This window comes from Macaca fascicularis, chromosome X (genome assembly GCF_037993035.2).
Source record: "Macaca fascicularis isolate 582-1 chromosome X, T2T-MFA8v1.1".
Classification (NCBI taxonomy): Eukaryota; Metazoa; Chordata; class Mammalia; order Primates; family Cercopithecidae; genus Macaca; species Macaca fascicularis.
The window spans coordinates 47,671,099-47,695,707 of NC_088395.1; the positions used below are offsets into that span (position 1 = coordinate 47,671,099).

General features: G+C 50.9%; 2 protein-coding genes across 3 annotated transcripts in view; one reads left to right on the forward strand and one right to left on the reverse strand.

Moving 5' to 3' along the window:
- Positions 1 to 24,609, reverse strand: part of SYN1 (synapsin I) — a 50,204-nt gene that overhangs the window by 1,633 nt on the left and 23,962 nt on the right. For both annotated transcript variants that reach the window (XM_005593427.5, XM_005593426.5), the window contains exons 6-12: positions 3,861 to 3,923; positions 2,924 to 3,066; positions 2,758 to 2,832; positions 2,557 to 2,659; positions 1,571 to 1,717; positions 1,131 to 1,218; positions 439 to 1,027 (exon numbers count right to left, since the gene is read on the reverse strand). In XM_005593427.5, the coding sequence (XP_005593484.1) occupies positions 439 to 1,027; positions 1,131 to 1,218; positions 1,571 to 1,717; positions 2,557 to 2,659; positions 2,758 to 2,832; positions 2,924 to 3,066; positions 3,861 to 3,923 (1,208 nt within the window). The remainder of the gene's footprint in view (positions 1 to 438; positions 1,028 to 1,130; positions 1,219 to 1,570; positions 1,718 to 2,556; positions 2,660 to 2,757; positions 2,833 to 2,923; positions 3,067 to 3,860; positions 3,924 to 24,609) is intronic.
- TIMP1 (TIMP metallopeptidase inhibitor 1) lies at positions 9,161 to 12,847 on the forward strand. Its single transcript, XM_005593425.2, has 6 exons — positions 9,161 to 9,199; positions 10,135 to 10,263; positions 11,003 to 11,082; positions 11,272 to 11,398; positions 11,607 to 11,731; positions 12,580 to 12,847. Exons 2-6 carry the CDS (start codon positions 10,143 to 10,145, stop codon positions 12,748 to 12,750), a joined length of 624 nt encoding a protein of 207 aa, XP_005593482.1. The 5' UTR covers positions 9,161 to 9,199; positions 10,135 to 10,142; the 3' UTR covers positions 12,751 to 12,847.

The window sequence follows — 24,609 nt, forward strand, 5'->3', positions numbered from 1 at the left end:
GTATGAGGGTGGAGTGGAAGAGCGAGATGATAGGAGGACTAGGACTCAGGCCAGGAGTTTTAGGGATGGGTTGGGAGGGGGAGGGCCAGTTTGGCAGGGAAGGCTCTGGGCTGGGCAGGAAGTTGCAGTCGGTGGGTCAGCCAGGTGCCTGGGAGGCCTTGGAGGAGGAAACTTTCCCAGGGCCTATGAGGAGGAATTCGAACAGAGGGCAGTTTCTATGGGATTCTAGCACCAAATTCCTGGGGTGGGGGTGTGGAGCCTCTGGTGGGCCGGGAGGAGAGAAAGCTTGGGGGAAGGGCTTGGCTCAGGCTGGAGAGAGTTCGTGGGACCCCTGCATAGGACCTGGGTCTGAGGAGCAAGGGAGCTAGGGCTACTCTACTGGGGCAGGGGCCCGCTTTGTGAGCAGCAAGGCGGGGGCTGCTGTAGGGGTCCCCTTACTTGAGCTGGGGGTGCGGAGGTCCCCCTGCAGCGGCGGTGGCGGGTGACGGCACGTCCTGGCTGGGTTTCTGGGCCAGCTGTGGCTTGGGACGTCCAGCGGGGCCCGGGCCGCTGGGCCGAGGCTGCTGCGTGGTGGGTGGCCCAGTGCGGGGCACGGGACCCGCCTGGCTGGCCTGGCGTGTGGGGCCGGCTGGGCCCGGGGGTTTCTGGGGCGGGCCCTGGCGCTGCTGCCCGCCCGGTGGGGCCCCAGAGGCCTTTGGCGGAGCCGGGCCGGAGACGGATGTCTGACGGGTAGCCTGTGGGGGGCCCGCCTGACGCTGGGGAGAGGGAGAGGCGGGCGGGCGGGCTGCTGGAGGCGCCCCGGGGCCTCCCGCCACTGGCCGGGATTGGCGGCCTTGACCCTGGGTCGGCGGCGCTGCCTGGGACGCGGGCTGCTGGGGCGCTGAGGTGGGACTTGGAAGGCGCTGGGGCAGGGGGCTGCCAGCTGGGGGTCCAAGGCCTGAAAGGTGCTGCTGGCCCTGCGGGGGCGGGCGCTGCTGCAATGGGGGTCCCTGGCGCTGGGGGCCTGGGCCCGGCTGTGGAGGGCCGCCTGGGGGACAGAGAGAGAGAGAGAGAGTGAGCACACGTGAGAGTGAGCGGGTAAGAGATGGCGGGCTGAGGGAGGGGACTGAGACCGCCAGCCTCTCACTTACCCTGTGGTGGGGGTCGCTGCTGAGCCGGGGGCCCTGCGGGCTGCTGGGAGGTCTGGCGGCCCAAGGGCAGGGCCCCTGGGGAGGGAGTCTGTGGCAGAGGAATGGAGCAGGAGAGGTTAAAAATAGTTACCAGCCAGTGGAGCATCAGCCAATGATGACACAGGTTCCCTGTGCGCTGGGTGTTGCCCCACTTGTGGCTGAGCTGAGGGTACGCTGGGTTGTGGGGTGGGGGACCTGTTCCCAGGGGCAGGGCAGGGAGGTGCTCAGGGAAGTCAGGGCAGCAGCTGCTTATCAATGTTTTAAACAATTGGCAATCGCAGCCACATGTGTGCAAAGGTGATGCTGTGAGCCTACAGATTGTCAGCTTCATGGCACAGTATGACCCAGGGCCGGCCTCCCCACACTAGCTCAAGCCACTAGCTCAGCGCCAGGGGCCTGACCTGGCTGTGGGAGCCCCTGCCAGGGGAGGCATCCCGCTGTCGCTGCCGGGGCAGGGCCTGAGCCATCTTGTTGACCACGAGCTCTACGATGAGCTGTTTGTCTTCATCCTGGTGGTCACCAATGAGCGGCATGGAGGAGCCCACCACCTGGGGGAAGGAAAGGATCCCTGAGGGGAGAGGCAGGCCTCGCACCTGAGGCAGCAGTAACACTGTGCTTTCAGTCGGCCGAGGGCATGGCCACCACTGAGCCCCAGTGTCTGAGGCACTGATTGTGCACAGTGAGGAGGTTTGTCTGTTCCAAGGTACCTTACAGCTTAGAAGGTGCTTCAGAGCAGGGCTGGGCAAATTAGGGCCTGCGAGCCCAACCTGGTCCACCACCTGCTTCTGTGTGACCCATGAGCTAAGGATGGGTTTTTACATTTTGTAACAGTCGAAAAAATTCGAAAGATTTTATAACATGCGAAAATGGCATGAAATTTAAATTTCAATGTCCATAAACAAAGTTTTTTTGGAACACAGCCACACCTATTTTGTTTAACGTATCATCTATGGCTGCTTTTGCAGAGTTGAGTAGTTACGGCAGAGGCTGCATGGCCCACAAAGCCTAAAATATGTACCGTCTGCTCCTTTACCAAAAATGTTTGCCGATCCCTGCTTCATGGTTTTCTAGGCACTTTGTCCTTTCCAAAATGCTTTGCTGTTGGTCCAGTTCACAGAATAAAGGTTACTACGTGCATTGTCATTCACCAAGATGTCTCAATTCCCAGAGCACTTAACAATCTAATAAGGGTTTTGCTATTCACCAGGGATGTGCAAGTTCAGTCTAGAGTTTACTGAGTGTTCTGCCATTGCAAGGGATGGCCCCTTGTGTACCAAGCACATTGCTGTTGGCTGAGGACCTCTGTGCCATGGAGTGCTTCCGTTCGCACTGCTGCTGCCTGGCAGCTGTTCCTCCCTCTGCCCCACCTACCCCTGGGTGCTCCCACCTCAATGATGTGATCCCTTCCGTCCTTGCCATGTAGTGCTTCCACTGCGCAGATGTCCAGTCCCCCAAAAATCTCTGAGCATGTGTCCACCCACAGCTTGTATCTGCCAAGACAAAGGTCGGGGAAGCCTGTCAGTCTCTGACCTGAGCTGCTGCGCTCCCACCCACCCTTCCCCTCACACCCTGAGTTTGGGCTGCCCACCTGTCAGACATGGCGATCTGCTCCAGCATCGCAGAGCCAGTGTTGGTCTTCCAGTTCCCTGACACTGACGTCCTCCTGGGGAACAAGGGGACAGAGGCTCAGAGGCACCTCGGCTGCATGGGGCAAGGCAGGGGACCCCTCCCGGGGCCTCAGTTTCTCCACTCACATGTAGGCCTTGTAGTTCTGCCCAATCTTCTGGACACGCACGTCATATTTGGCATCGATGAAGGGCTCGGCAGTGGCATACGTCTTGGTCAGTGCCACAACACTTGCGATGTCCTGGAAGTCATGCTGGTTGTCAACCTTGACCTGTGGACGTGAGGGCAAGGATCAGGGCCTGGTCAGGATAGGGCAGCTGTGGGGAGTGGGGGTGCCTGGGGGAGCATGTACACATGACACACAGGTGAGGTGAGTACACAAAAATTAGGTGGACATGCCAAGGCGCTCAAGCAGGCATGATCGTGCGTCTCCTGTTTTGTACGTGTACACACAGACACAAAGTTGGGTGTGTAGAACACTGATCATACCAAAAAGTATTGAATTGTCTACTTTAAATGGCTGAGTTGTAGGGTGTGTGAATTATCCCTCACTAAAGCTGTGAAAAAACTGTGTATATACAATATACTAATATAGGCATCCAGACACAAAATCAGTTGTACACACAACATGCAAAGATACAGAAACTTGGACACAAACAAATTACAGGTCTACTTTCCGCATACACACAGACAAAATCAGATGGATGTAAAGCACACAGGACCCCGAGACTTTGGAACACAAAAGATCATACTCATGTGTGTTCAGCACAGGCATACATGTACACACAGACACAATGCTGGAGACAGAAGCAAAATACACACAAAATTGGCTGAATGCAGGAGGAAAAAGGGGTCGATGAGGTCAGCTGAATGTGAGAAAACAAAAATCTATTAGGTTGGTGCAAAAGTAATTGTGGTTTTTACCATAAGAACTGGCAAAACCTGCAATTACTTTTGCACCTACTTGATAGATAATGACACCCCAGGACACACGATCACACAGAATGACTGGTGTGCACTGCACAAATACACATCTACCTATGCGCAGCCCAGCCAGAGACTCACCTTGCCCATCCCAGAGTGTGCGTGCCCCATCTTCACAACCACAGGGTATGTTGTGCTGCTGAGCTGGTGGGAAAAAGGCAGAGGACACATGGTCAGGGCAGAAAGGGTGACCTCCAGGGGTGGGGTGGTACTGAGGGGATCCCGGCCAGTGGGAACTGCATTATGAGCCACTTCCCAGGACACATGGGTCAGAGACAGGCAGGCAGCAGCTGGGGGTCACACAGTGTCTCCACCTCCGGGCCCAGAATTGAACCCAGAGCCCTGTCTGTCTGTCCCTCCCTCCACCCCACCACCAAGTTCCAGATGTCCCGCCCCTGCTTTCCCGGCCAGAGGCATGGCATGAGCGTGGGGGACTGTTCCGGTAAAAAGAAAGTTTGTTTTTACAGTGGATGGATGATAGTGAGGCAAGCGTGTGTGGGGTGGGGGGATGAGCATGTAGTGACTGAACCCCTCAGCCCAACCTTGTATGTAAGCCTCACCTGCACACATAAACTACTGAGAGGCATGAGCCCTTGGAACTCAGATGTACATCGCCAAACCCAGAGATGCCAGTGCACATTGAGATTGACGGCCAACACAGGCTCAAAGCACATGTAGCTCTGGGGCAGCACAGACACCCACACAGTCATTCAGCCAGCCAGGTGCCCATAGCGTGGGTCAGCAGCCAGCACTCCTGGGCAGCACACACTCGACACCCTTAAGCACACTATCAATACTTTTGGGCACACACCCAGATTCCCTCCCCTCACGCAAACCCACATCACTGTCAGGGGAACACACACAACACAAAAGATTACCCGTGCAATCAAGAGACACACACAACTCCACAGGCACACTCCACAAAACCGGGCATGTACTCAACACACAGGCGCACATACAACACCCCTAGGCAAATGCACAGCAAATAAGGTCCTACACAACACACAGAGGTGTATGCACTTCTAGGTACTCACATCACCACTGGGACCCGTAACAACCCACGCCACATTCCTGGGCACACAAAAAGTATATCTAGACACACACACAACATGCCTTGCCACATATACAATACAGAGAGGCTACACACAACCAGAGACACCCACAACTCAGTTTGCAGAAAACATTCCTGGGCATCCCCACCCCAACACACACACAGTCACACATTCAGGCGAGAGGGATACCTCAAGTCTCCCCCGCTCCCGGATGAGGTAGAGGAAACCAGGTTGGACGGCCCCAGGCTCCCTGCTCCCCGCCTCACCCCCACAGCGCAGCTGCACAGTGCCCCTCTGGTGACCCTCCCTCTCGCTGACAAGGTAGAGAGATGGCATTCCCGGAGGGGCTGCTGGGGCGGTGGTGGTTCCCAGTTCCCGACAGGCACAGGAAGCCCGCAGACTCAGGGTGACCGATTGAACTTCAGGCCTCCCTCTGCAACCCCCCCTTCCTCATTTCCCAAATGACTGGCGTCATTATGAGGTGGGCTGAGAGGCACGTTGTTGGGACGGGGGTTTGGGGCGTCTCTGGGCAGCAGGCCAGGGAAATGATGCCGAGGTGGATGTATACAGTACCACCCAGGCGTGCACACAGCACACAGAAGTGCATAATGCACTCATAGTTATATATGCAACCCAGACCTGCTTTGCCGAGGCTGGTAGATAACTCCCAGAAGCAACACACAAAACACACAGGCACACGCTCGACTCTTAGCAATGGACACACAACACACCAGAGAGCTGTGCGTACACACCCATACCTCCCCCAACAACCCTGAGGTTTCTAGGTGCCTCTTTTCCTTGACTGTCTTTGTTTCCTCTGGACTTGAACCTGAGCACAACGCTCTGTATATGTGTGTGTGCCCATACATGTGTGCGTGCAGAGTGCTTTGAACTCTGACTCTGGGAGCTCCTGGAAAGCCCTAGGTCTGAATCTTGGCCTTTCCTCTTCCTAAGGCCATGAAGGACACCCCTCTCTGAGCCTCAGTTTCCCCATCTGCACAAAGAGCACAATGAGACCCAAGCACCTGGTATGCTGTGGGCATTGTCAGGTGTCCAGTTTGCACATGCCCCCTGAACCCCCATGGTCCTCCACACCCATCCAGCTTCCCACATGGTCACACACCCCTCCATGAACACCCCTCCCACTCTGCATTTCAAAACCGCACAATAACCAGATCCACACGATTCCTCATGTAAACAGTCGGCAAAACTCTGTGCTGACTCAGGTTTCAAAGAGTTGGCGTCAGAACCAGAGTCAGTGAGGGGCCAAGGCAGGACTTTCCCTGCCCTCACTTCTCCCTCGGAGGCACCAGGTTACTCAGCCCCGTCTCATTCACTCTCACTGTCCCACTTTCACAATCAGCTCCTACAGATTTGTTTGGTTTACTTCCCTTCCTCCCTGTTTTTGTCCCCCCCCAACTCCCCACAACAGAGCCATTTCTTCATTCTCATTCCTGGGTAGGTCACTCAGCCCTTTTGTGTCTAAGTTTCCTCATCTGTATAATGAGAACATGAGCTATATCTAACTCACAGGGATATTGTGAGAAATAAGTTAGTTATTTTGGGAAAAATGCTCTACATGGTATCGAGCACATAGTAAGCCTCGATCCTCAAGAAGTGTTGGGTACTGTTGTTATTATTGACTTAACATCTCTTCCTTAACTAACATTAATGAACAAAGAGGCAATCGGGATTGACTACATGAGATAATGTCTGTAAAAAGACTTTAGAACAGTGCTTTTTTTTTTTTTTTTTTTTTTTGAGACGGAGTCTCGCTCTGTCGCCCAGGCTGGAGTGCAGTGGCCGGATCTCAGCTCACTGCAAGCTCCGCCTCCTGGGTTCACGCCATTCTCCTGCCTCAGCCTCCCAAGTAGCTGGGACTACAGGCGCCCGCCACCTCGCCCGGCTAGTTTTTTTTTTGTATTTTTTAGTAGAGACGGGGTTTCACCGTGTCAGCCAGGATGGTCTCGATCTCCTGACCTCGTGATCCGCCCGTCTCGGCCTCCCAAAGTGCTGGGATTACAGGCTTGAGCCACCGCGCCCGGCCTTTTTTTTTTTTTTTTTTTTTTTTTTTTAAATAGATACAGGATTTCAACAAGACCCAGACTGGTCTTGAATTCCTGAGCTCAAGCGATCTGCCTGCCTCGGCCTCCCAAAGTGCTGGGATTACAGGTGTGAGCCACCATGCCCGGCCAAGTGCTTTCTTAAAAAATAGATGTAGGCTGGATGCGGTGGCTCACGCCTGTAATCCCAGCACTTTGGGAGGCTGAGGTGGGCGGATCACCTGAGGTCAGGAGTTTGAGACCAGCCTGGCCAACATGGTCTGTCTCTACTAAAAATACAAAAATTAGCCAGGCGTGGTGGCGTATGCCTGTAATCCCAGCTACTGAGGACGCTGAGGCAGGAGAATTGTTTGAAATTGCTTGAACCCAGGAGGTGGAGGTTGCAGTGAGCTGAGATCTTGCCATTGCACTCCAGCCTGGGCAACAAGATCAAAACGCTGTCTCAAAAAAAAAAAAAAAAAGATTTAGAAGGCTGGGTGCGGTGGCTCATGCCTGTAATCCCAACACTTTGGGAGGCTGAGGCGGGTGGATCACCTGAGGTCAGGAGTTCAAGATCAGCCTGACCAATATGGTGAAACCCTCATCTCTACTAAAACTACAAAAATTAGCTGGGGGTGGTGGTGGTGTGGCTGTAATCCCAGCTACTTAGGAGGCTGAGACAGGAGAATCTCTTGAACCCTGGAGGCGGAGGTTGCAGTGAGCTGAGATCGCGTCACTGCACTCCAGCCTGGGTGACAGAGCGAGACTTCGTCAAAAAAAAAAAAAAAAAAAAATTTAGATTTAGAGGGTACAGCTGCAGTTTCGTGACATGTATATATTACATAGTGGTGAAGTCTGGGCTTTTAGTGTCCCCATCAACCAAATAGTGTACATTGTACCCATTAGGCAATTTCTTATTCCTCACCTTCCTCCCACCCAGAACAGTGCTGGATAGGCAGTAAGCACTCCGTAAGGGCTGCTGGTAGTTTTTGTTGTGTTCTTGTTATTAGGCTAATATCCCTGAGTTAATCAAACTTAATTAGCAAGGGAGTATGGCGAGTGAATGAGATAATTTATACAAATACTTTAGCACGTAGTATACAGAAAGTGCTCAATAAGCGGCTGCCATCATCACTACAATTATTATTATTGATCTATCCTCCTCGAATTAAGGGTGTTAATCAGAACCCCAGGGAAGATTCCTGCACTGTCAAAAAGCTGGTGGGCAAGGATTGCCCCACCCCACCCTCCACCAGGGGTATAGGTCCGTGGGGAAGGGGCAGGGCAGGATGGGGTGGGGACTAGTTTTCTACTGACCCACTCACTTGTTTCTTTCACCTTCATTCATGGCCACCCCCTTCCCAATGCTCATTCATTCACCCGCACCATTCCCTGCTTGCTAGGATGGTGCCACTCCTGAGTTACGATCCTGGTGCCAGGTAGCCTCAGTTCGAATCCTGGCCATGTCCTGTGATCTTGGGAAAATTCTTCAGTTCCTCTATACCCCATATTTCCTCATCTGTAAAATGGGAATAATAACTGGTACCCATCTCAGAGATTTGTTGTGAGCTCTGAGTGAGATAAACTATGCTGAGTGCCTGGTATACAGTCGGTGCTATATAAATGCCGGCTATTTGCCTGTGTTTTTTGAGACCCTGGCTTTGGTTCCTGGCCACCTGAGTTCCAGTCTCAGTTCTGCCATGTACTGACTCTATGATCCTGGATAAGTCACTTAACCACTCCATGCCTCAGTTTCCCCATTTTGTGTTCCTCCCCATTCACCTGCCTTATCTCCCTCCACTGCTGCTATTTAATTTGTTTCCTCTCTGCCACCCCTCACCAGCATGTCAGACATACAAAACAAGGGATTTTTGTGTGCTTGGCACACAGTAGATGCACAATAAATGTTGAAGGGCTGAACTCATTTGGGTTTGAGCCATAGGGAGCTTGGGGGATGTGGGTGATTGGATAGATTCTGGAGACTTTAGGGGACTGGGCTGGGGGGAATGCGGCCTCTAAGCTCTCCGCTGAGGCGTCTTGGAAGGAATAGTGACTGACGTGGAGGTGGGGGAGGGGGCTGGCCCGGGCGAGGCCCAGGGAGAGGGAGAGGAGGGGGGTGGGAGAGGAGGAGGGTGTATCTCCTTTCGTCGGCCCGCCCCTTGGCTTCTGCACTGATGGTGGGTGGATGAGTAATGCATCCAGGAAGCCTGGAGGCCTGTGGTTTCCGCACCCGCTGCCACCCCCGCCCCTAGCGTGGACATTTATCCTCTAGCGCTCAGGCCCTGCCGCCATCGCCGCAGATCCAGTGCCCAGAGAGACACGAGAGGTAAGCAGGGCCCGGGATGGCCCAGCAGGAACCGGGGCTGGGCCGCAGCTTGGGTGCTGGCCACCAGGCCCGTGCACTCCCGTGCTAGATGCCTGTCTACTCAGCTTGGCCTGCGGGTACCAGGATCCTGGGCTAGTCTAGGGGGAAGAGGGTCGGAGGCTGGAACCGCTTTCCCAACCCTGAGGCTCCAAACTCCCTAGAACCCCTGACATCCATCCCCAACTCTCCCAAACCCATGACCCCCTAGTATCACAAATGCTTTCCAAATCCCCCGCAAATCCCTTCATCCAGCACTTTCCCTCATCGCCTCCTAAATCCCCACTGCTAACCCCTGCAGCTCCCTGAACTCCCCCATCTCCCCAATCCCCAGTTTCCCAGCTCCCCAGCTCCCAAACTTCTTTTGCCCTCAGATTCCTCAAGTATCACCATTGCCTTAAGCCCCCAAATTCCCCCAACCCCTTCAACCTCCAAACTCCCCCAGCTCCCCAAATCCCCAACCTCCTCCAAATTCCTCAACCTCCCTAAATTCCCCCAGCCCCCTATATCTCTTAATACACACAACCCCTAAACTCTGCCTCCTCCAAACCCCTCCAGCCCCCAATCCCAAATTCCTCACCCCCAAACTCCTCAACCTCCAGAATTCCCCAATCCCCTCATTCCTCAAACTTCCTTAGCTCCCTTCTCCCCCAAGTGCCACAGCTCCATAACCCCGCAACTCAGTCCCTCAATAATTTAAACTTTCCCAACTCTCTAAACCCTAAATTCCTCTGGGCTCCCCAATCCCCTTAAAATCCCCAAGCTTCCCAACCCCTGAAGCCCAAATCCAGTCCCCTAATCCCCCCATAGGCTGCCCCGGGGCAGGATGGGGTGGATGACCTGCCCAGGTCAGCAGATCAGCTGGGCTGGGGCCTGCCTGACATCCCTCTTCCCCACAGAACCCACCATGGCCCCCTTTGAGCCCCTGGCTTCCGGCATCCTGTTGTTGCTGTGGCTGATAGCCCCCAGCAGGGCCTGCACCTGTGTCCTACCCCACCCACAGACGGCCTTCTGCAATTCCGACCTCGGTGAGTCCTCACCCCACTCAGCCCACACACTCTGCCTTGGTTTCCCTCTCAGTCCGGTGGGGCTCACGATGGCACTTACCTCTAGAATGATTCCACTCGCCCCTGCTCTTCCTCTGCTTTAGCCACATTGGCATCCTCACACTTTCTTGAGTACTCCGTGCCCAAGCCCACCACAGGACCTGTGTGCTGGCTGCTCCCTCTGCCTGGTACACTTTCCCCCCAGGTATCCACATGGGTGGCTGCCTCAAATGTCACCTTCTCAGGATGGCCTTCCCTGGCCATCTTGTTTAAAATTTTAACCCCTGCCCCTTAGTACTCCTGATTTCCTGTTAAAGAGAAAAATATTCGGTGATAGTTGTTATAGCACAGTAAGGAAGACCATATTCAGGACAATGGTGATGGGTACAGGAACCACTGCAATGGGATCTTGCTGTCTGGGAGAGAGATTGGGCTCAACACTGAATATAGCATGGGCCAGTGGGAATGTCTGGGCACTCCCAAATATTTGAGGAGTAAATGAACAAATGAATAGATGAAAATGGCTTAAGCAGTGCCTGGCGAAGAGAGACACTCAACATACAGATGAATCAATAAACAAATGTGTAAATCACTTAGTGTGCTGTCTGGCATCCAATAACCCCTATTTATGTATGCACGTTGCTGGTATTATGATGATGATGATCTTATTTTTATTGGCTCATGCAGTCCATTTGACTCATATTTCCCTCCTCTCCTGCAGTCATCAGGGCCAAGTTCGTGGGGACACCAGAAGTCAACCAGACCACCTTATACCAGCGTTATGAGATCAAGATGACCAAGGTATCCCCTGCTCCCGCCCCTTTCCCAGCATTTTCTAACATCTTCCTCCTGGTCAAAACAGAAACTTCTGGCCACTGGTTGGTGCAAGAAAGTTGGCTGTGATCTTGGGATGCTATGTGACTTCAGGGAAGAACCTGGAGTGGGAGGATTATGTCAGTAAAAGAGACACTTCCCCTCATCCATCAACAGATGTATAAAGGGTTCCAGGCCTTAGGGGATGCCGCTGACATCCGGTTCGTCTACACCCCCGCCATGGAGAGTGTCTGCGGATACTTCCACAGGTCCCACAACCGCAGCGAGGAGTTTCTCATTGCTGGTGAGGCACCGTCCCCGCGCCCTGTGCCACGCCAACCAGTCCCTGGGGCGCGGCCTAGCAACAGCGAGGGGGCGAGGCTCTGATGGGAATGGATCCACTGGAAATGGGTACCATCCCAATTTCAGCCTATCAGAAGGCCGGGCCTTTGCTAGCCTGGCGGCTCAGCCAATCAAAAGCTGCTTGTCGGTTACCCCCGCTTTCTCCTTAGGAAAACTGCAGGACGGACTCTTGCACATCACCACCTGCAGTTTCGTGGCTCCCTGGAACAGTCTGAGCTTAGCTCAGCGCCGGGGCTTCACCAAGACCTACACTGTTGGCTGTGAGGAATGCACAGTGAGTACCTGGACCCTGACCTCCAACGGGAGATCCTTCCGCGGCCCTTCCCTAAATCGTGGGCTTGTTCCTTGCTCCCTCTGGCTATTCTGTGTCCCTGTGGCTGCTCCCAAACTCTAAGGGCTGTCCCTGATCTCTCTTGCTATTTCCCCAAGCCCCAGACTGCTCCCTTACAAATTCTGGCTGCTCCCTTGCCCTGTGTCCAATACCGTGTGATCGCCTGTCCCTGGTCCCTCTAACTCTCCCTTGTTACTATTCTGTAATCCCACTCTCCGTTCCTGAGCCCCTGGGATTGTTTCTTCGTTCCCCAGAATGTTCTCCAAGAACCCAAAGTGCTGTTCCCTAATCCCACTGACCCTTCCTCAGCACATCTGCTTGTTGCTCTGCAGCTCTGACTATTCCAGACACCAGAGGGTGTTACATTGACCTCCTGGCTAGTCCAAGCCTGTTCCCTGATGGCTCCTGATGGCCTCTGAGCCCAATGACTATCTTGGAGCCCCACTGGCTATTCCTGTGCTTAAACTCCTTAGCCGCCAACTGGGTGGGGCCCCTTACTACTGTCAGTTTTTCCTTGTCCTTTGGGACAATTCCTCAGGGGACCTACCTGACTGACCCCCAGGGCCTATTCCCCAGCCACCATTCCAGGACACTGATTTACTGGCTTACTGTTACCTTGCAGGACCCAGTGACATTTCCCTCAATGGGAGGGGCTGTCCTGGGGTATGTACTTAGGTGGGGTGAGAGCAAGTCTCCCCAGCGGCTCAGTGTTGAAAGCTGAGGAGAGGAAGTTCTGCTCCATGGGGGAGGCAGGGAGAAACCCTCAGAGATGTCTCCCTCCTCCCTTCCAGGTGTTTCCCTGTTTATCCATCCCCTGCAAACTGCAGAGTGGCACTCATTGCTTGTGGACGGACCAGCTCCTCCAAGGCTCTGAAAAGGGCTTCCAGTCCCGTCACCTTGCCTGCCTGCCTCGGGAGCCAGGGCTGTGCACCTGGCAGTCCCTGCGGACCCGGATGGCCTGAATCCTGCCGGAGTGGAAGCTGAAGCCTGCGCAGTGTCCACCCTGTTCCCACTCCCATCTTTCTTCTAGACAATGAAATAAAGAGTTACCACCCAGCAGACACTGTTTCCGTGTAGTGCCTGGGAACAAACCCATGTTGCTGATGACCTGGTGTGAGCACCCTGGGACCAGTGGGGATGAGGGATGCCAAATGTTGGGTTTTTATATTTTACTTAAATTCTGACGTACTGGTAGTAATTCTCGACATTGGCATTAGCACTGATGATCTGCAACAGCAGTAATGGTCACTGAACCTGCATTATCAACCGTAACCTTTGAATAATTTCTCCAGTCAATACTTTAAAACATTTTCCTATACTGATTTCCAATTGCTATTTGCCCAGGGCTTTCTAGTTATAAATTCTCCCACAGCTGACACATCACTGCCTTATTGGGAATTCCCCATTCACACATCTTGCCAGCTGACAAAGTCATTGACAAATGCCCTACCAATTGGCAAATGGCTCTCATTGCCTCAAGCACAGTCCTGATGTTGTCCAGTGAGGATGCCCCATCCAAACATGTGGGTGTTACTGTCCCCACCCTCAGGTTTTGTACCATGAGCCTGAAAGGGGACCCAGGGCACCCAGAGTCCCACAGCAACCCAGCTGGGGACTTGGGAAGAAGGGGTGACCCTGGCTCCCCAGCCACGGCTACAGGACATTCCTTGGAAGGGGCTGTTTGGGGCAGAGGAGAGGTGGGATGGAGAGAAGGTATGAGCTAAAAATCCCCAAGCTCTGCCCTCCTCCCTCCCCTACTTCTCCCCTCACTCCTCCAACTTGGAAGGAAATACTGACAGCAATGAAATGCAGGTAGGGTTCAAAATCAAGACCAGCCAGATATGCTGGCCCATACCCTGCACACACCTCCCTCAACCCAACTGTCCCCTCACCCAAACTAGGGTCTCTAGACTCGACCCTCACCTTTCTGGATCATCCTTCCTCTAGAAAAACTGAGTGAGAGGCCCTCCAAATACTCCTCTCCGAGGCCTTCCTACTCCCACAGCAGGGTCCAGTCTCTGGCTCCTGCCTCTCATACTCCAAAGGTCTTGACTCAAGTGAGGCCCTTGGGAACTAGAATTCCAGACTGGTGCAAACATTCAATGGAGCACCTGTGTCCTCCTGACCTGAACCTGCTTGAAAAGGGCCCCAATATATCTCCTTCGGTAAAGGACCCCCAAATTCCCTCTCATCACAGTACCCACTGCTCTTACCAGTAAGAACCCAGGTCTCCTCCAGGGCATCCTAGGTTACCAAGCACAGCCCCCTGGATCTTCTGTGGTCCTGTCCCAGAACCTTTTACACTCCTGGGAGGTTACCCGACGGCCCAAATTATGTCCCAGATGGGAATGGGCAGATTTTGAACACACAATACTTAGCCACTTGAGCAGGGAATGCGCACGCAGCAACAATTTCTGTATCAACATCTACACCTTGGTTACGCCCTTGGAGGGTCTGAACCTTGTCTACTGAAGGGGGCCAACCGCAGCCTTTGCTGATGGGCACAACTGTAAGGGAAGGGCCCGGGCCCTGGTTCATCCCTGGTGACCTTGTCAATGTTCCCTCAGCTGCCTGCAAGAGTCTGACAGCTCCTGGCAATTCACCAAAACTTAGTGTCAGCTACCTGCACTCTTAAGCTGCTCCCTAGCCTCAGGGCCCATTTCCTAAGTCCTCACCTCTTCCAATCCCTGAGGGGAAGGTGAAGTAGCAGGGGAAGGATGGAACCCAGTGTGGAGGTCGTTCTGCCGACCTGTCTGCCTTGCAGGTCAGCCCTTCGCCAAGTGCAATGCAACACGGACAGGGAGGACTGGTGCCTCAGGGGACACAGAGTCTAGAAGAGCAGACGAGGCGACCTCCCCCAGAGACCTGGCATGAGCTCCTGGCAGGATCCGTAGCCCTGGGCTCATTACATTCCCCATTGCTCTTGTAGAACATCTATTAAAATGGGTCAAATGAGCATCCTCCATCCCCAGCATTCGGGGTGTCTGTGGGTGGATCTCTGTTTGGGAGAGACTCTGTGACAGCTGAGAGGAAGCTTGTAGGGGTCACAGCCATGTGTGGTATGCAGCATGGGACCCAGCTCAGTGGGGAGCCTGGGGGCCAGTCCTTCTCTCACCTGAGCCTCAGTCCTTCTCCCTTAAACATGCGCGTCACAGTCCTGGCCCAGAATCTTTCAGAGGCTTGTGATGGGGTTGGAGGATGTTTACGGGGTGTCTTTGCCCCTTGGATATTTTTTGGGGCGTCAAAACACAGGAAATGGGCCTGGCACAGTGGCTAATGCCTGTAATACCAGTACTTTGGGAGGCCGAGGCGGGCAGATTGCGAGGTCAGGGGTTCAAGCCCAGCCTGGCAACATGGTTTCCATCTCTCCTAAATATATAAAAATTAGCCGGCTGTGGTGGTGCATGCCTGTGGTTCCAGTTACTTGGGAGGCTGAGGCACAAGAATTGCTTGAACCCAGGAGGCGGAAGCTGCAGTGAGCTGAGATCATGCTACTGCACTCCAGTCTGGTGGATAGAGCAAGACTCTGTCTCAAAAAAAAAAAAAAAAAAAGAAAGAAAGAAAGAAAGAAAGAAAGAAAGAAAAAAGGCCTGGCACGGTGGCTCACGCCTGTAATCCCAGCACTTTGGGAGGCCAAGACGGGTGGATCACAAGGTCAGGAGATCGAGACCATCCTGGCTAACAAGGTGAAACCCCATCTCTACTAAAAATACAAAAAAAAAAAAAAAAAAAAAAATTAGCGGGATGTGGTGGCGGGACCTGTAGTCCCAGCTACTCAGGAGGCTGAGGCAGGAGAATGGCGTGAACTCAGGAGGTGGAGCTTGCAGTGAGCTGAGATCGCGGCACTGCACTCCAGCCTGGGCAACAGAGCTCGACTCTATCTCATAAAAAAAAAAAAAAAAAAAAAAAAAAAAAGCAGGAACCCTGGAACCAGATGTCTGCATTCAAATCCTGCCCCTGCCATGTCTTAGCTCTGTGTCCTTGAATCAATCATATTACCTCTCTGAGCCTCAGTTCCTGCATCTGTAAGACAGGGATAAAAAGAAGGCTGAACTCATAGAGACAACGTCCATATTAAACGAGGTTGTATATGTGAAGTACTTGGAACGGTGCTAGGTATATAGCACTTACAAGCATTAGTTACTAGGAGTAGTTATGATAACTATAACTTTTAACTTTACTAGTGATTACTTATAATATTGCAAACAATGTTTGATATTAGGCACAATAATATACAATATTGGAAATAATGTGTATGATGAGTACCAATAATTTAATGTCTATCTCTCCCCGACACCAGCCTCCTCACCAAAATGCAAGCTCCTGACCCTGCTCTGCCTGAAGGAATGGGGTAGGTCTCTGAGACCCAAAAGCTACTGATGCGATACTAAGATCCCAGAGATCCCAGCTCTTTACGCCATAAACGCTCCTCAGTCCCAGTGTCCCTCTCTCTTTTCCCCCTCACAGACAATCCAGGTTCCTAGTGGAGTCCCGAACCTGTGGCTCATAGAAGCGCCTGATAATAAAGAGCACTGTGGTTAGATCCATCTACACGCCCACCCACAACAACTGCGGCGACACCATGAGGACAGGTTCCCTTTTAGGGATTCCTAATGGCAGGCCAGCCAACCTGTCCCCACCCTGTGTGGACTCCTCACCCTCAGGTCTCCCTCTGCACCACCCTGGAACAAAAAGTCCCCATCCCTGGGGCATTCTCCCCACGAAGAACCCCTGCCCCACAATACTATGTTCCCAACTTCAGCCCGCTACAGCAAATTCTGTCCCCAGTCCATAGTGTTCTGAGTCTTTGAGACTTGGGGATCATAGCATGTCCTAGCCAAGGGACATATGGTCATGCTACACTGGTCCTCCGGGCATGGCCTCTGTCCCTCCAGGCCCTTTGAGGGATAGAAATCTGCACTCTGCGAGATAGAGGGGTGCATCCTTGGAAGGGGCTCAGGGAGGAGCCCAGAAAGGGCTTCCTGACTTTCTATAGGAAAGGATGCGATAGGGCCTTGAGTCAGTCCCTCAGGGACTCCCGCAGCCACAGGCGTCCCCTTTGTGTTCTGGCTCGCCCCTGTTCTTCCTGCTTCTTGCTCCCCTACTTCTTCCTATTCCCTGCTCCTTGTCCCCATTACCTACTTCCTATCCTTTGCTCCTTCTACATATTCCCTACTCTTTTGTAAAAAAGTTTTATTTTATTTTATTTTGTTTTATTTATTTATTTATTTTGAGACAGAGTCTCACTCTGTTGCCCCTGCTGGAGTGCAGTGGTGCAATCATAGTTCACTACAACCTCAACCTCCTGGGCTCAAGCGATCCTCCCACCTCAGCCACCCAAGTACCTGGGACTACAGGCACATGCCACCATGCCCAGCTAATTTTTTGTAGAGACAGCGTTTCACCATGTTGCCCAGGCTGGTCTGGAACTCCTAGGCTCAAGCGATCCTTCCACTGCAGCCTCCCAAAGTGCTGGGATTACAGGTGTGGGCCCTCAGACTCCGCCGGCGTGTTCCCTACTATCAAGCCCTGCTCCAGCTCCTGTTCCCATTCCTCGTGGTTCCCTTTGGGTTTGTGATTCTCTTTTATTGTTCCCTGGCCCGCACTGCCCTACTCTTCTAGGAGTAGAAGCTATGAGAAGCATGTGAAGCAGTGCAGTGACTCAGCCACCTCCAGGGGCTTCCCTGTCTCCCCTTCCCTGGGCAGAGCTGCATACCTGAACCCCAACCTCGCACAATCTCTGTGGGGACACGTGCTTCTCTAAGCACTGGCAAGAAGAACATGAACCCACAAACTTGGGTGCCTTCCCTGGTGATCCGAGGTCTACTATTGAATCTTCACATGTGACAGCTTCCTGCCTTGGACCCACACTTTTACTCAGCCATGGTGAGTAGCCATGGAAGTCAGGACTCTTCACCTTCCTTAAACTTATAAACCTCCCTAAGCCCATCAACCTCCCCCAACCACTGCCCCAAGCCCCTTGAAGACCACCAACTTTTTAATTTTTTCAAGACAGGGCCTCCCTCTGTTGCCCAGGCTGAGTGCAGTAGGGTGATCATGGCTCACTGCAGCCTCGACCTCCCTGGCTCAAGTGATCCTCCCAGCCTAGCCTCTCAAGTAGCTGGAACTCCAGGCACGTGCCACCACGCCTGGCTAATTTTTCTATTTTTAGTAGAGACGAGGTTTCGCCATGTTGCCCAGGCTGGTCTCAAACTCCTGGGTTCAAGCGATCCTCCGGCCTTGGCCTCCCAAAAGGCTGGAGTTACAGGCATGAGCCACTCTGCCCCACCAACAGCCACCAACTTCTAGCCATGCTGGAGTTCTGGTCACATTCTGTTTCTTGATCTGGGTGCAGGTGACAAGAGTATGTTCACTTTGTGAACACTCAAAGGGCTGTACACTTAGGATATGTACCCTTTGCTGAATTTGCTATATCTCAATAAAATTGGCTCCCAAAAGAAACTCCCCATCCCAGTGACATATCCCCCCTGCACCCTCCTTCAATTCCTCACTCACTCCTGCCCTCTCTCCTTCACACAACTCCCGCATACCTGACCCTGGTCATTCACACCTCAGAGCCCCTTTTTCTTTCTTTACTCCACAGGGACTGTGACTCCTGGGCCCAGAGAAGGCCTTGGGGTTGGACTCCACCTGTCACATAGTGAGCCCTCCACAAATACTTGCTGCACCATATATCACTTGAGTGGCGGTGGCAAGGGAGGGCCATTCCCCATTGGGACAGCAGCCCTTCCCCAGGTCTGCGTGATCAGGTAGACGTGACCAGGAGAGGGAAGGTGGGGTGAAGGGAAGTTAAACTGCTTAACGGGTCTTCTTATGTCTCCCCAACCCCAGTGGTGACTACTTAGACACAGTTGAGCTGAGCAGCCTTCAGAGAGTTCCTGGCAGTCTGCGACCTGCACGGGAATAGATAGGGCATTGGTCCCAGAGTTCCCAGCACGTGTCTCCCACCACATGATGGAGGCTGGGAAACCTTCCCACCAAAGCTTCCAAGTACCGCCCCTACAAATTCCCTCCATGCTATACAGTTAGCTGGGGAACAAAAGGGGAAAACCCAGTGGCAAGCTGGCCTGCAGGGAGTCTAATGCCTCTGCCGCCTGCCCTCTGTTATCCACCCTTGACTCTGTCTTCTTCCTGGCATCTGAAGTCCTGTTCTCTCTGTCCCTGACAAGAGTAGAACATAGTTCTACTACATAGTCACAAAACAGTCAGGAGGTGCTGCTGTCCTACCAGGCACCAGGAATTAATGAGAAAAGTTGCTGTTAAGGTAGTATGGTTTTGGTAAAGGTTTACAGAAAGTGGCCAATGGAACAGAAGACAGTTCTGAACATGCAGGGCAAAGATATGAAATGTTAGTATAGGTCGGGCGCAGTGGCTCACGCCTGTAATCCCAGCACTTTGGGAGGCTGAGGCGGGTGGATCACCTGAAGTCAGGAGTTCGAGACCAGCCTGGCCAACATGGTGAAACTCCGTCTCTACTAAAAATGCAAAAATTAGCTGGGCGTAGTGGGATGCCTCTGTAATCCCAGCTACTCGGGAGGCTGAGGTGGGAGAATTGCTTGAACCCAGGAGGCGGAGGCTGCAGTGAGCCCAGATCGCGTCACTGCACTCCAGCTTGGGCAACAGACAGAGACCCTGTCTCAAAAAAAAAAAAAAAAAAAAGTTAGTATATATGTGACAGAGGTTGCATACAAGCTCAGTGGGGGACAAAGTCTTACCTATAAGGAAAAAGATGAACTCAATCCCTACCTCCTTCACACTGTATATGAAAATGAATTTTAGATGAATGAAGAATTTAGATGGCAAAAACGAAACTTTACTAAAAAGTCTCTCTTTGCTCTAGTGACTCGAGTCACTACTTTGATCATACACTAAAGTTCTATATGTATGTGGATCTATAACTGGACTTTTGTTTTTCTTCCTTTAATCTGTCAGCCTGTCTATTCACGGGTTAGCATCATACTATTTAAATTATAAAAACTTCAGGCTGGGCATGGTGGCTCACGCCTGTAATCCCAGAGTTTTGGGAGGCCAAGGCAGGAGGATTGCTTGAGGCCAGGAGTTTGAGACCAACCGAGGCAACATAGCAAGACTGTGCCTCTACAAAATAAACAAACAAACAAAAAATTAGCTATACATGCACCTGTAATTATAGCTACTCAGGAGGCTGAGGTGGAAGGATTGCTGGAACCCAGGAGGTTGGTGCTGCAGTGAGCTACAATCATGCCACTGCACTCCGGCCTGGGCAACAGAGCAAGATTTTGTCTCAAATAAATAAATAAATAAATAAAATCTTCATAAAATGTCTGGTGGCAGAGGCATCAGACTCCCTGTGGGCTGTGAGTATGAGTCCTTATTATTACTTTTCTTTTTCAGGGTTTTCTTAGTTTTTCTCGCATGTTTGCGTTTCCATATGAACTTTACCATCAACTCATCTAGCTCTAGATATAAGTTTGTAGGTATATTTTTGGGAATCACATTAAATGTATAAATTAAATAAGGACCTGAGAAGGTGAACTGCCATTTTCATGATGTTGATTCATTCTATCCAAGAACAAGAAATGCCTTTCCATCTGCCTAAATTTACCTTTGTGCCTTTCAGGACTGTTTTAAACTTTTCCTCATATCACTTTGCACATCCCTTGTTGATCTTATCCCAAAATATTTTATGGTTTCTTTTTTGGTGTTATTGTATATGTTTTCTCTTCTATTATATCTTCTATCTGGTTATTTGTGTATATAAAAACTACTGATTTCCGCATGTTGATTTCACATGCTGCTGTTACTGCATTCTTTTTTATTTTTATTTTTTGAGATAAGGTCTGGCTCTGTCACCTAGGCTGGAGTACAGTTGTGGGATCATAGCTCACTGCAGCCTCAAACTCCTGGACAAAGTGATCCTCCCACCTCAGCCTCCCGAGTAGCTGGGACTACAAGGGTGCACCACCACGTCTGGCTAATTTTGTGTGTGTGTGTGTGTGTGTGTGTATTTAGTAGAGATGGAGTTTCACCATGTTGACCAGGCTGGTCTTGAACTCCTGGGCTCAAGTAATCCTCCTGCCTTGGCCTCCCAAAGTGTTGGGATTACGATGTAAGCCACCGTGCTCACCCTTAATGTGGTTTTGAATTTGTTTGCTGATATTTTATTTAGGATTTTTGCATTGATATTTATAGTTAAAATGGTCTATGCTTTTTTTTTTTTTTTTTTTTTTTTTGAGACAAAGTCTCACTCTATCACCCAGGCTGGAATGCAGTGGCACAATCTCAGCTCACTCAACCTCTGCCTCCTGGGTTCAAGTTATTCTCCTGCCTCAGCCTCCAGAGTAGCTGGGACTACAGGCGCACACCACTACGCCCAGCTAATTTTTATATTTTTAGTAGAGAGGGGGTTTCACCATGTTGGTCAGGCTGGTCTCAAACTCCTGATCTCAAGTGATCCACCTGCCTTGGCCTCCCAACATGCTGTGATTATAGCCGTGAGCCACTGCACCCGGTCTATGCTTTTGTTTGTGCTATTAATGTTATAATTGCTTTAGAAAGGTAATATGGAAGTTTGTCTTCATTTTCCATTCTGTGGAACAATTTATGTGGCCATTGGGATTAACTGGTCTCTAGCATTTCAGTGGAATTCCCCTGTGAAATCATCTGGGCCTGATGCTTTTTTTATGGGGCAGTTCCTTAATAACTTTCTCTATTTCTTTTATGGAAATTGGTTTGTTAACCTCTACTGGGGTCGATTTTGGTAAACTGTGTTTCCCCAGGAAATTATTTATTTTCATTTAGGTTTTCTATTTTATCTGTGGATGCTTTTTAATATTTTGACCTTTAGAACCATGCTAATGTCTTACATTTAAAAATATACAATTAAATCAGCATTACCAGGCATGGTGGCTCATGCCTGTAATCCCAGCACTTTAGGAGGCCAAGGCAGTTAGATTGCTTCAGCTCAGGAGTTTGAGAATAGCCTGAGCAACATGGTGAAACTCCATCTCTATAAAAAATACAAAAGAATTAACTAGGTGTGGTGGCACGCACCTGTGGCCCCAGCTACTCAGGAGGCAGAGGTGGGAAGGTTGCTTGAGCCCAGGAGGCGGAGGCTGCAGTGAGCCAAGATCACGCCACTGCACTCCAGCCTGGGTGACAGAGTCAAAAAAAAAAAAAAAAAAAAAAAAAAAAAAAAAAAAAAAAAAAAGGCTGGGTGTAGTGGCTCACGTCTGTAATCCCAGCACTTTGGGAGGCCAAGGCAAGTGGATCACCTGAGGCCAGAAGTTCGAGACCAGCCTGGCTAACATGATGAAACCCCGTCTCTACTAAAAATACAAAAAAAAATTAGCCGGGTATGGTGGCGCACACCTGTAGTCCCAGCTACTTGGGAGGTTGAGGCAAGAGAATTGCTTAAACCTGGGAGGTGGGGGCTGCAGTGAGCCGAGATCACACCACCACACTCCAGCTGGGCGACAGAGTAAGACTCTGTCTCAAAAAAAAAAAAAAAAAAAAAAAAAAAAAGACCTCCCTTTCAGAAGGGGTCCTGCCCAATACCCAGAAGAAAGGGATGTTTCAGAGAGAGTCTAAGGCTCTGAACAGACAGGCCTTGCTGGGTTTCCCCACTCAGTCTGTTAGTACAAGATCACACACATTTTGCCCCATCACCCACCTTCCTTCCTTCCTTCCTTCCTTCCTTCCTTCCTTCCTTCCTTCCTTCCTTCCTTCCTTCCTTCCTTCTTTCCTTCCTTCCTTCCTTCCTTCCCTCCTTCCCTCCCTCCCTCCCTCCCTCCCTCCTTCCTTCCTTTCTTTCTTTCCTTTTTCTTTTTTTTGAGATGGAGTTTCTCTCTTGTTGCCCAGGCTGGAGTTCAATGGTGCGATCTCGACTCACCGCAACCTCTGCCTCCCGGCTTCAAGCAATTCTCCTGCCTCAGCCTCTTGAGTAGCTGGGATTACAGGCATGCGCCACCGCACCCGGCTACTTTTGTATTTTTAGTAGAGACAGGGTTTCTCCATGTTGGTCAGGTTGGTCTAGAACTCCCGACGTCAGGTGATCCGCCTGCCTCGGCCTCCCAAAGTGCTGGGATTACAGGCGTGAGCCCGCCCGGCCGTCCCATCACATTTCTATACAGTTATAAATCGTGCCTATGCAATGAAGTCTCCATTAAGGGCTGAAGAGGATAGAGTTGGAGACCTTCTGGATAGCCGAACATGTGGGGTTCCTGAAGAGTGGGGCATGGAAGCTCTGTGCTCTTTCCAACATGCTTTGTCCTCCGCATCTCTTCATCTGTATCCTTTGTAATGTAATACTCTTTATAGTAAACCAATCACATAAATAAGTGTTTCCCTGAGTTCCATGAGTCACACTAGCAACCTAACTGAACCTGAGGAAGGGGTTGAGGACCCCGATTTATAGCTAGTTGGTCAGAAGCAAAGGTAAAATAACCTGGGGCTTGCCATCAGCATTAGAAGTAGGGCTTAGTTTTGTGGGACTGCATCCTTAACCTGTGTGATCTGATGCTATCCTCCAGGTAGACAGTGTCAGAATTAAATTGCAGGACATCCAGCTGGTATATTAATTTGCTGCAGAATTAATTGCTTGTTTGGTGTGTGTGCGTGTAAAAACCTCCACACATTGTATTGTGAGAGCAGAAGAAAAAAACAGTTTGATTCTTCTACTCACACACATATAAAAATTTTATATATACACATATATGTGAAATTAAGAAGTGAAATGTCCTAGCTTTGCACAATGAGAGGGCCTTGAAGCAAGAACATTCCAGTGGCAATGAGTAAATCTAGTTCCCAGATCTTGGCTTTGAAATACTATTATCTTAGGGCTGGGTCTGGGAAAGAACAAGATATGCCTGGAGGTGATGTCAGTAGAAATTTAAGAGCCTATAAAAATCCTCTCCTCCTTAAAAGCAATGAGAACACTGGCAAAAACTGTCAAAACAAACTTATCAGAACTCTGGAAATTGACCAAGGTTTATAATTCAGAAAGCGTTTTTTCAAGAAAATGACTGAATCTTGGTAACAACAGGAAACTTTGTGGCATTTGAACTTCTCCTGTACGCATCCCTTCTCCTCACCTCCACAAGAGCCTTGAAAACCAACAGCCCTGCAATTCCGGTGAAAACCAGCAGACCAGCAACCATTGGAGGAGGCAGAACAGGGTTGGAGTTCCTCCAAAACCTCATTTCCAGAGAACTGTCTTTATTTGATCTGTCTGGCACTATCCTGAATACTCTACTCATGGGGCTCATCTGGTATAAACAGCTTTCTCTGGGGGTGCTTTTCAGAAACAATTAGCAGCAACTGTTTAACACAGCAGTGATAACAATTAGGAAAAAACAACAAGCTTATCAAGAAAACGTGAAAGGAAAATCTAGGTAATGATATGTCCATTATCAGTCCATTATTAGGCTTTAAAAAGCTCTGACATATGCCTGGGAATGTAGAAAACCACAAATACGCATAAGGCTGTATGTATGCCTAGGATCTCTGGCTGACCTCAAAACTCTGCACAAGCAGGAAATGAAGGATAAGGCAAAGTTGTAAACAGCCTGCCTTTGCATTAAAGGCACACCCCAACATGCACACAGAGCCCCTCAGCAAAGTCTGGGAGACTTACTGGTTTCAGGTGATTTAAAGAAATATCTGTCCAATCGTTACCTGACCACTAAGCTAATGGAGCAGAGACTTGGGTAGCCACACATGACAAAGAACACAGGCTTTACAGAATTAGTTCAGGAAAGTCACTAAAAGCAAAACAAAACAAGGCAATAAAAACAAATCCTGAGGAGGAGAGATAATCTGAT

Bases quoted from the DNA above. Each gene is read 5' to 3' on its own strand.
- TIMP1 (XM_005593425.2), top strand. From the start codon at position 10,143: ATGGCCCCCTTTGAGCCCCTGGCTTCCGGCATCCTGTTGTTGCTGTGG. The intron at 10,264-11,002 runs GTGAGTCCTCAC...CCTCTCCTGCAG, and splicing joins CTTCTGCAATTCCGACCTCG to TCATCAGGGCCAAGTTCGTG. The intron at 11,399-11,606 runs GTGAGGCACCGT...CTTTCTCCTTAG, and splicing joins CGAGGAGTTTCTCATTGCTG to GAAAACTGCAGGACGGACTC.